The sequence below is a fragment of the Sander lucioperca genome, chromosome 10, assembly GCF_008315115.2.
Source record: "Sander lucioperca isolate FBNREF2018 chromosome 10, SLUC_FBN_1.2, whole genome shotgun sequence".
NCBI lineage: Eukaryota > Metazoa > Chordata > Actinopteri > Perciformes > Percidae > Sander > Sander lucioperca.
Genome location: NC_050182.1, coordinates 39,684,126 through 39,696,187, shown reverse-complemented (window position 1 = coordinate 39,696,187; position 12,062 = coordinate 39,684,126). Strand labels below are relative to the sequence as shown.

General features: G+C 40.0%; 1 protein-coding gene across 3 annotated transcripts in view; it reads left to right on the top strand.

Annotated features, from left to right (window-relative positions):
- The window catches only part of cdk14 (cyclin-dependent kinase 14), a 246,282-nt gene that overhangs the window by 165,961 nt on the left and 68,259 nt on the right, over positions 1–12,062 (top strand). For all 3 annotated transcript variants that reach the window (XM_031322846.2, XM_031322849.2, XM_031322848.2), the window contains 2 exons: positions 3,506–3,569; positions 11,708–11,756. In XM_031322846.2, the coding sequence (XP_031178706.1) occupies positions 3,506–3,569; positions 11,708–11,756 (113 nt within the window). The remainder of the gene's footprint in view (positions 1–3,505; positions 3,570–11,707; positions 11,757–12,062) is intronic.

The following is a 12,062-nucleotide window of genomic DNA, read 5'->3' as shown; positions in this document are numbered from 1 at the left end:
TCATCTCTTTCCTTTCTTTCTGTCTCTCCTTTCTTTATGTCTTTCTTTCTTTATGTCTTTCTTTCTGTCTCTATCTGTCTCTCCTCCCATTGTAGAAAGTGTAAAGGATCCAAACAGTTGTGTGTTTAATGGTCTAATCATCTCAGCTGGACTTGTAGGCCGTTATATTATTGGCTAGTTTACTTTAGAATAAAACATCAGATTTGACAAACTACATGTGTTTTGTGTGCAGAAATCTTAATGTGTAAAGTAACTAGTAACTAAAGCTGTAACAGATGAATGTAGTGGAGTAAAAAGTCCAATATTTCTCTCTGAAGAGTAGAAGTAGAAAGTGGCATGAAAAGAAGAGACTCAAGTAAAGTACAAGTACCTCAACATTTGGACTGAAGTACAGTACTTGAGTAAATGTACTTAGTTACATTCCACATCTGATCTCAGCCATGCTAGTCTATATTCACGACGTTCCACATCCGGGATTGCTCCGGTACCAATCTGAGTTTTCTGTTGCACGACTAAAACAACTTTTGAACATACACGTTCCACCAAAACAAGTTCCTTCCCGAGGCTATTTTGCAGAGGCAATGTTGCTCCGCTCAGAGCTTAGCACCGCCCAAGATGATTGTGATTGGTTTAAAGAAATGCTAATAAACCAGAGCATGTTTTTCTCCTATACTGGAATGCTGTGTTGACTAGCCAGACCTTCCTCCGCAGAGCTGTGGAGGAAGGTCTGGCTATGTGAGACAACAGCCGTGCCAACAAGAGCCATCTAAAGAGCATCCCAGTGACCCCACAACACAGCTCCAGTCAGTGTGTGCATGTGTACTCACCCAGGCTGATCCCGGAGCAGCTGATCCCGGAGCAGCTGATCCCGGAGCAGCTGCTCTGCTGCGGCTTGCTGCAGATCAGAGACAATCTGGAAACGATTATGCTGTTTCGCTGTGATGGATCAGGTGGGAGGCATGTCCGCTGCTCTGGCTTTTGTCATCGTAAAGCCAGGCTGTGTGCATGAGAACCAGCGGTGGAAGAAGTATTCAGATCCTTTACCGCAGTAAAAGTACTAATACCACACTGTAAAAAATACTCTGTTACTAGTAAAAGTCCTGTATTGAAAATGTTAAGTAAAAGTCTGTAAGTATCATCAGGAAAATGTAGTTAAAGTATTAAAAGTAAAGAACTCTCCTCCCATTGTAGAAAGTGTAAAGGATCCAAACAGTTGTGTGTTTAATGGTCTAATCATCTCAGCTGGACTTGTAGGCCGTTATATTGTTGGCTAGTTTACTTTAGAATAAAACATCAGATTTGATAAACTACATGTGTTTTGTGTGCAGAAATCTTAATGTGTAAAGTAACTAGTAACTAAAGCTGTCAGATGAATGTAGTGGAGTAAAAAGTACAATATTTCTCTCTGAAATGTAGAGGAATAGAAGTAGAAAGTGGCATTTACTCATGTAAAGAACAAGTACCTCAACATTTTGTACTTGAGTACAGTCCTGGAGTAAATGTACTTAGTTACATTCCATCCCTGGTGACAACTCAGCCAGCCTGTCCATAAAAGTTGCACTAACAGGGTTTTTCCTGCGTAGAGGAATTTTTGCCGCCCCCCAAAGAGGTTTTCCTAGCCCCAGAGGGCCAAAATAAAAAGAAGGGAGAATAAAAATACACATTAAAATCCTCTCTCAATGTGTTTAGGAGCAATTTACCAAACTCTAACCAGTTTTGTTAATTGGGGCTTAATTTACTCAAGCATAAGATACATTTTTGTTCATCAAATTGTCAGAAATAACAGGAAAATGCATAGATTTTTGTCAAATAAGGTAACACAGACATGCCTTTACTGTAAGTGGACCGATCGTGCTTCCTGTGGTGTGTAGCCCCCCCAAAAGACCCATTCTAAGCCAGGAAAAATATTTCTTAAAGGCAAAATATGGGTCTAACTATTCTGAATTAAGTATTGTGTTGCTGCAGAAACATCCCGGCCTACAAATCCAATTGGATATGTAGCCAGTCATGGTGCAGAGTGTCGCTCTCTTTCTCATGCTCCTACTAGCACAACCAGAAAACTACTACGGAACAACATCTACTGTATAATCCATAACACATAGTTTACACTTGCTACCTAGTTTTCTTGTCTGAGAACCTCTAGTCTCGCATTGCCAGACCCTCCTCCAAAGTGCGCTGAATGAGGGTCTGGCTAGTCCACACAGCATTCAGGGATGGGAGGAAAACCTGCTCTGGTTTTTTGGCATTTCTTTAAATCTTTAAAAATCTTTCTTAAATCACAGTAGCCATGGGCGGTGCTAAGCTCCGCACAGAGTCGCTGCAAAATAGTCGTGCAACAGAAAACTCAGATTGGACAGATAGTCTAGCTAGCTGTCTGGATTTACCTGCAGAGATCTGAGGAGCAGTTAACCATAGTCCTCAGAAATCCACCAGAGTTTAGAACACCAACACAAAGAAAGAGGAAGGAAACGGAAAAGACATGCATCCGGTGGAATTTCCTGCGGCACGGGTGCAATCCCGGAAGTGGAACTCGAAGGATATAGACTAGAGAACCTCTGATTGACATTATTGACTCGCAAGAGCACTATACTAAGAGTTCATCATTTGTTCATTGACATTTGCAGTGTTTTGTGAGTACTCACATGATGCATTAAGGATTTTGTGATTTATATTTGATTAAAAAAAAAAGATATTACAAGTGCTCGAGTTTTCTTCAATATGTTAGTCATTGGTATTTAAATTGATACAAATAATAAAATGAGTGAATGTGATCGATTGATGCAGAGTCTCTCTTTCCTTTGTTTGTGATCCTTCTAATTATGTAATAAATGTGTCCACTAAACAGAGGACAACTTGTCCCTACTCCTAACTCGTAAAATACTGACGCATGGTCAGTGTCTCTCAGCGTCAGATACCGACGCAGAAATCTTGACCGCGGTGCTGTAAGATGACGTAGTATTAAGAGAGACAACGGTAGAGAGTAGTATGAAAGACAGAAAATCCTTAGGGAGGTTGGTTGGGGGGGTGGATAGGTCAAACAACACAGGACTTTCACCCAGGAGACCGGGGTTCGTGTCCTGTTCTTGTCCCGTGTGTCAGAAACGTAGATTTTGTAACCCCACCCACCATCTTTTCCTAAACCTAACTGTCCCGTTCTTGTGTTGCATGTCAGTTAAACGTACGTCCCGACCCAGAGACTCAAAAAGTGACGCCAAGAGTCCCGACCAAGTGTGTCTAAATATGACTCTAAAGGAGACTTTTTGCGTCTAAATATGACTCTAAAGGAGACTTTTTGCGTCTAAATATGACGCTAAAGGAGACTTTTTGCATCGATAACAAACTCCCAAGATACCTGACCAAGGGTCGCTTTTTGACGCGATTGGAGGGAGAATGTGTTGGTGAAGATGGTTGACTTGGTTTTGTTTATTTGAAAACTGCTGGAGTTAGCAGTATTGTTTGGTATTATTTCACTTGTTCTCATCTCCATCTTCGGTGTGTTTTCCAGGTCCTCGGCACCCCATCTGAGGACACCTGGCCTGGTGTTAACTCTTTGCCGCACTTCAAACCAGGTGAGAGACCTTTCACGTCACACAGCACGGCGGTGTTCTACACAGTGACTACAATCATGCTGTAAACCCTCACTAACGTCTTTTACCCTCACTAAACTGAATCGTACTTACTGTAACCCGAGGCCAAAGAAACAATAAAGAGCCCATTTTAGGGCGCCCGGATAGCTCAGTTGGTAGAATGGGAGCCCATAAATAGAGGTTTACTCCTCGACGCAGCAGGCCCGGTTCGACTCTTTGCTGCGTGTCATTCCCCCTCTCTCCCCTTTAATTTCTTCAGCTGTCCTGTCAATAAAGGCCTAAACATGCCCCAAAAATAATCTAAAAAAAAAAGCCCATTTTATAATAGTTAAGCATGGGGGATACTCACACTCACATTTCTTTATGAGAAAGTATTAGCATGGAGCCTGTACATAATGTATGCTAAATGATTAGCATGGGCCCTACTGTCACTATTTGTTCTGTATGATAATGTATGCTGATAACATGGACTACTTTAATAACTCTATCATATACAAACATGAATCCTATTAGGATTCCATGAAGCTTTATAAACTGTGCCATGAGATGGATTTCTCCCTGTATAAATGTATAACTGTGAATTTCAGTGATTCTCAGGAGCCAAAACCAACATGTTTCCGTTAGCATTATCATTGACCAGCTAAACTGTAGGCTCCATGCTACTGCAGCACTTCAGTCTACACAGTGCTAAATGACAGCAGCGGTCCATGCTAACACTTTAGCATACACAATGCTTATTAACACCAGGCCTCATACTAGTCTCGCATTGCCAGATCTATCTCCACAACTCTGCGGAGGAAGGTCTGGCCCTTCCACACAGCATTCCCAGGATAGAAGAATTAACGGTCAGGGGTTGTTCACGTATCTTTAAACCAATCACAATCGTCTTGGGCAGCGCTAAGCTCCGGACGCAGCGACGGTGACTCAGCAAAATAGCCTCTGGAAGGAACTTGTTTTGATGGAACATTTGCACCCCGCAAAAAAAACGCCTCATACAATATTAATTGAAGTTACCTGTTGACACAATACAGTAACGTGAGCTATTTAAATTAGCTGATACATGGTTAAACCCCATTAGCTCTTACCAGTGTATCTCCGTGTGTACTTCATCCACAACAATCCCACCAATCAGTCCCAAAACCTCCCAGTTAGAGAGGAAATGCCCTAAACATATTCTTTGTAAATCTTTACAATCACTCCCCGAAAGAACCAAGCAGGCCTGCCTTGTTGTACCATCTACATTCTATTCAAAACTGGACATTTTCCGTCGGTAACGTTGATGTTGCTCTATGCGACCGGAGTTTAAAAGTTAACTCAAAGAAAGCGGAAAGTGAGGGACATCCGGTGGAAATTTTCGGCGGCGCCGGAACTATACCATAAATGAACCGTCGTTATATATACAGCATATGATATATAGACTCACCTCATGCTAACATTGTAGCCTACAGTACACAGTGTTGAATGACAACAGGGTCCCATGCTAACACTTTAGCAGATACAGTTTTTGATGTGTGTTTGCTAACACGTTAATATTGCACATCAGAGCCCATTACCTACCAGGGACACAATTGTTTATACACTCAGTACTCAAAACCTGACCATCAAAGTACAGTTCAGTCCAAACCTCACTGTACTCCATTAACCTAGCGGGGGCGGGGTTGGGGTGGGGGTGGCAGCGGCCGCAGCTCTGCCAGGGCAGCCATGCCCTCTGGGAGCTCATTAGGGCTTTTTAGGGGGAGCATGAATAGAGGGATAGCAGATTAGTGTCAGCTGATGGAGGGGAGTGGAGGACAGGGGAAGACGGACATAAAGAGGGTTAGAGGGATAGAGCGGGGCAGCGAGGCATCACACCATGTGATACAGCCTCCTCTCTCCTGTGGCCAATTAGGGAGTGACTGGGGGTGACTCACACACACACGCACACACACACACACACACACACACACACACACGCCACACATACATACACACACACACACACACACACACACACACACACCACATATACTGTACATATACACACACACACACACACCACACATATACAAACACACACGCCACAAATACATACACACACATACACACGCACACACACATACCCATGTAACCTTTCATCCTGTGGCCATGGCAACGGTTAGTTCTTGTTTGCCTCTCACACACTATGTTGAACAGCTGTGCAGCTGTCTGAGCCACACACACACACATATATATATATATATATATACACACACACACACACACACACACACACACACACACACACACACACACACACACACACACACACGCGCACGCACGCATGCACACACACACACACACACATGGGCAGCTTTGCCTGCTTCTAGCATCCAAGCATCTGTTCACATGACGTCTGCAGGTCTGATGTTGTTATGTCTGCACTTTTTCAACACACACCGGAAGACTGAGATGTTTACCAGAGATGGTCTGGTAAAACTTGGTGGTCATAAAGCGCGATAAAGCCTCGGAATGAAGCACAATCCGATTATCACTGACGCAGGCAAATTGGGAAGGATTATAATCAGAGCTCGTCTTTCTCATGGGGTTTAAATCGGCATAGTTCCATGATGTGATGGATGAAAACATGATCACCACATGATCGGCTATGCATAAAGATTCACTTCAACGGTTTGAATGACCAACTTCGAACTACATTCAAAGCTCAAAAACCTAAAGAAAACTCCAAGGTGCTCTCTCACATGTCTATTCCATTACAATAAAGGCATTTAAGTAGTTTAAAAAGAGAGTGCCGTGAAGTTTTCTTTTGGTTTTTGTACCCAAGGACACCCCAAACTGAAGTCAGTTCAAGTCCAGGAAACACTTCCCCAAAACAATTGAATAGATTCAAAGCGCCTCTGAAGGTTACATCATTTCATTCAGAGCTTTTAAGAGTGATTTAAAATGTGCCTCACACTCTGATGGATAATTATTATTCAAGGAGTGATTTTTCTTTGAACCTTCTTTTGCATCGACGTCTAATGGAGCTGACTATTGGGCACAGAAAAAGAAAAAATGTTGACTTGTTCCTATGTCAGTGTTACAACACAGATGGACGTTCCTGTCAAAGTGATTATTTTTTTCTGATTTCTTTATTTTTATTTTCGAGCAAAAAATAACAATAAAATCAAATATTAAAAAAGTAGCCTGCCTATCAGTCCATTCATCATCAAAGCTTGGGTTTTCCACGTCAACTTTTCGCTTCAGCCTCTTTGACAGTGACATTTTTACCTGACAACAGGCCTTTCTTCCTGCAAGCATTTTCCACCAATCAGGACACTGCATACTACAACAACCATGTCTCTGTAATCACAGACTTTAACCATCCTCCCAGTCTGAGATCTTTTTTAGTTAAAGAGCCATGTTTTTTAGGAGTTTCCTCACACTAATGCATGCAAAAAAATATAGCATTCATTCAGTAAGAAAGTGAAAATATCAAACAAGCATAGACGTATTAGGTATAAATACATTTTATTTTCTTTATTTTAAAGTGTGGCCCCCGGAGTGTCTGCTTAGAACAATTCTGGTCCTTGGAAAAATGTAGTTGATGACCCCTGCTCTATACTGTATGATTTGGCCTTGTGTATGGGTTCATGTAAAAGTATGGTATTAATCTTGTAACCATCCATCTTGTTGAATCCCAGTCTTTGCAATATTCCAATATGCTTATACTTATAATAAGAGCATAGATTAGTGCGGTGGCTGCAGTGTGCAGCAGGTGGCAGTGTTGCATCACCGTCCTCTGCACACAGTCACTGCATCACTCCTCTGCTTATGATTCAACACATTTTCACTATTATTTTTCCTCCCAAACCTTGCAGTCCAGTCTGTATTTCAGACGGTGTGGCTTGAACTCAGAGTTGAAGCGCCACTTCTGTTTTTTTCACATTTCTGTGGCTATGAAAAGGTTCCACAGACACTTCCTGGTTTCCAGTCATGAGTGGCTTTAGCTCTCCGCCTCTACTCTACCCTACAGTCGTAGATTGGACTTTTCTCATTCGTAGATTAGACAGGTCAGGCTTACGCTGCTGTCCGAGCGACACACATTTGATCCGTCAATTGAATCTTTATCGTTCCTATTTTGCTGAAGCAGCAAATTGAGTTTCCCTAAATGATCATTCAAGGTTGTGTTTTTGTAACTGAAACAAATGATGGAGCACCATCCAGCCGGGTGAACTAACAAAGCAAATGATCTTTATCCATGTGAATTAAAAGGTAAAAACAGGAAACGACCATCACTCATGCAGTCATCTCTAAACAGGGGGGGATCTCCACTTTTGAGCAAAATTTTAATTTTGAACACATCAAACACTTCATTTTCTGCATTCAGGTGAATTTTTTCTGCAACAATTTGGTCCTTTTCTTCATCATGTTATAGTGCAAGTGTCTTTATTTATGTAAGGGAAATTATAATAGGTTGTTGAGGGGGGGTTACACTGGCCAGTTTTGACTATTGGGGAGGTTGTAACCCCCCCATCCCTCCTGTAAATTATGCCTATGCTAACATACAAACAGCCATCCACTCAAACCATTCATATAGTCTACGTAAGTGCCTTAAATACAGTAAAATATAGATAGATAGATAGATAGATAGATATCTCTATCTATAGATATATATATCTATAGATATAGATATATAGATAGATAGATAGATAGATAGATATCTCTATCTATAGATATATATCTCTATATATATATATATATATCTCTATATATATTGATATATATATATATATATAGATATTGATAGATATCTATATATATATATATATATATATATATATATATATATATATATATATATATATATATATATATAGACAATAGATATAGATATATATATATATATATATATATATATATATATATATATCTATATATATAGATAGATAGATATATATAGATATATATATATATCTATATATATAGATATAGACAATAGATATAGATATATCTATATATATATAGATATATCTATATATATATATATATATGTATATATATATATATATATATATATATATATATATATATATGTATATGTATATATATATATGTAATACAGTATATCTGTCTGGTTCAATCCTATATCCTGCATGTAACTGTTAGGAGCCATGCTTATCATCTCTTTAAATGTCTCTTCCTCTCACCTCCACACCTTCCCTCTGTTTGTTCTGGGCCACTGAGGCTGGCAGCCTTCACCTCTGGCAGCCGGGACGCTGTGGCCAGTTCAGAGCCATCCTGGCACTGGACTGGCTGACTGGACCCACTGTGGGCTAGCTGGCGGACTGATAGCTGAAACTGAAAGGCAGTTGGGTGGTTGGCTGGAAGGATTAGACTGGAAGTGTGGGAGGTGGACTACCTCACTGGGTGGCCGGCTAGCTTGTGTGCTAGCTGGTCAATTGGCAGCCCAGCCTGACTGTGTGTCCACATGGCGGTTTTGGCAGAGATTAGGAGAACAGGGCAGAGCCTCACACACTCACAGCATCCCAAACATAGCAGTGAAGAGACTGTATCACATTATAACTCAATCTCAAAATTACAACAATTTCTTGTGGTCTGGCTTTGGAGCAGACGTACATAGTTCATAGAGTATTACTCAAGAGCATTTCTGAAGTGATAGGAGCCACTCCTTAAGCTGGGAAAGTCATTTACAAAGCAACACTCATTGCAGTAAAATTCGAGCTATTTTAACTGGTTTGTTCCATAGTCATACTTACAGCAAGTGTGGTTGACACAGCCAATGATAGACCTTTGGCAAATAGGAAAAGCACATGTGCAATTAATTACTTTAATTATGGCTACATTTCTTTAAGGTGATCCGGCACGCTTCATGGCCTTCTCGGACACCGAACAACACATTGTTCATGTTATTAGTTTCACCTGAGCTTTTCCTGCCACGACTTCCTGCTTGTAGAAACTACACCTTTTATCCCCATCCAGTTTTGTCTCAGTTATTTTGTGCGACTAAGATTGACTCTACTATTTAGGTTAAAGTAAGGTTGAAGTTTTGAACAGGATGTATCGGTTTTAACAAAAAACGCCTCTGTGGTGAGTTCACGCCATGATCTTTAAACACACTGGTTGTCAAATGAAGAGTGGTTCCAAAATCCAAATAATTCAGAGAAGCTCAAATTGTATCGTACGAGTTATCGTAAATACCCATACAGACAAGTAAAGGCCAGTCACCAATTGAGACATTGTAAATTCAGAGTTTCACCTTTTAGCAAAAACCCTGTTTTCATTCTCCAGTTAAAGGGTAACTACCGTTTATTTCAACCTGGACCCTATTTCCTTATGTTTTTGTGTCAAATTGACTGATGGGAACAACAATCTTAACAATCTAAACATAACATCCGTTAAATTGCATTTGCTTAAGCCACTAGACTCCATGTAAATAAATAGTAATTTTAGCATCGTCAAATAAACTTCATTCAAAGTCGACAGAAACAAAATAGAATAGAATACACTTTATTGTCCCCAAGGGGAAATTTGTCTTGGACATAGTGCTACAATCTGTTGCTTCACAACATAACCAACAAAAAAAAAAACATTCTCAGATTAACATAGAATAAAATACAAATACAATACAAAAGGATAAAATCAACATGAAAGTGAGATAAGCACAACATCCTAAGACACAAAAGACACAAAAGAAGGACACACATGACAGCACGAACGACACAACGTCCTAAGAGTGAACTGTAATAATTAAAGTGTGAGGTGCAAAAAGTGCTGATGTATTTACTGCACCCCTACTCTGCTGGGCAAAGATTTACTATTGGAGTTCAGCAGCTTGATGGAAGTTGGAATAAACGATAACTTTAGTCTGTTTGTTTTAAATCTTGGCACACGGAATCTCTTCCCTGATGGCAGAAGTTCATATAAAACTATGAAAAGCCGTTTTGGGTCATCCTCCACTTTTCAAACAATCACAACTCTAGCTTTGGTTGAAATAAATACAGAGTTTACCGATTTACATGTGAAAATATGCTGGCTCTATACACGCTAAAAGTATTGTTTGTTTTTTTTAAATGCGTCAAATTATTGTTTGCAAAAAAAAATGTAAAGTTGTTTTTTTCACAAATTAAAATGACTCAAAATATACTGTACATGAATATGAATCCTACATTATTATTCACAAAGATACATTTAAATTTAAATACATTTAACTTACACTTTACACAACATTGATGATGCTTACTATAGGTAAGGTAGCCACTATGGTAGCCATCCACAAATGTAGTTTAAGGATTCCCTGTGCCTTCCACACGTATGTTTAACATGATGTATAAATACTGTGTGAATATCCATCCATCCATCCATCCATTCATCCATCCAACCTGTTTAATATGCAGCTCAGTTTTATACAATATACTGTATGTAGTAGGGGGTCCCAGCTCCGTCTCCCTTTCAGTTAAGAGGTCCTTAGCCTAAATAAATGTTAAAGACCCCTGATTTAAGGGATAACTTTTTAGATCTATTGAGCACACATCGCTTGTCGTCTGTCATTCTGTCCAATAGACCAGTGACCGTTTCCACCGTGGGACATTTGTTTACTACTTTTGGTGCTCTTGTCATCATACCAACTGCTATAATCATATTTCTGTACATCATTGTCTCTGTGTCCCAGCCGGCAGCGGCAGATGGCCGCCCACCTTGGTCTGTCCGAAGTTTCTGCTTGTTTAAAGGAAGTTTTTTTTTCTCACCGGGGGGGGATTGTTGGAATTGCTGGAATTGCTGGGTCTTTGTAAATATAGAGTGTGGTGTGAATGCAAACCCAACCAAATGAAAAATGCAACAATATTGAAACTGTTTTATTGACCGTGGATTAACAGTGATTAGGTGAAATGAGCAACAGAATGTACTGGGTGAATGATAACAGTGTTGAAAACTATTTGAGAGTTTACAGTTATTACAGGCATTAATGTTTGCAATTAACCAATACAACATTTCATTATAATGGGATTAAGCTTGACCTGCCACTGCATTTAGGAGCTTAGTTTGAAAGTGTTTTAGAACAGTTCAGCATGTGTGTAACTTTAATGTGATGTCAAGTCTCAGTTGAATGACTATATTGTTGGTTTGTTGTCTTCTCATTACAGACCGCTTCACAGTGTACAGCGCTAAGAAGCTCAGACAAGCGTGGAATAAGTAAGTGAACTCTGTGTGTGTGTGTGTGTGTGTGTGTGTGTGTGTGTGTGTGTGTGTGTGTGTGTGTGTGTGTGTGTGTGTGTGTGTGTGTGTGTGTGTGTGTGTGTGTGTGTGTTTCCCTGCCATTATAAGGGATTAGGTGAAGCACCCAAGCTGTTTTGGGCCCCACCCAAGCCGAATTTATGTAAAATTAATGTGAGCATCAAAACAAACTAAAAGACTTTTCTCAGATCGAAGGACCCCAGTGGACTTCTTTAGCAAGTTTTTTTTTCTTTGAGCTTTTTGAGTGTTATTTATTGATTATGA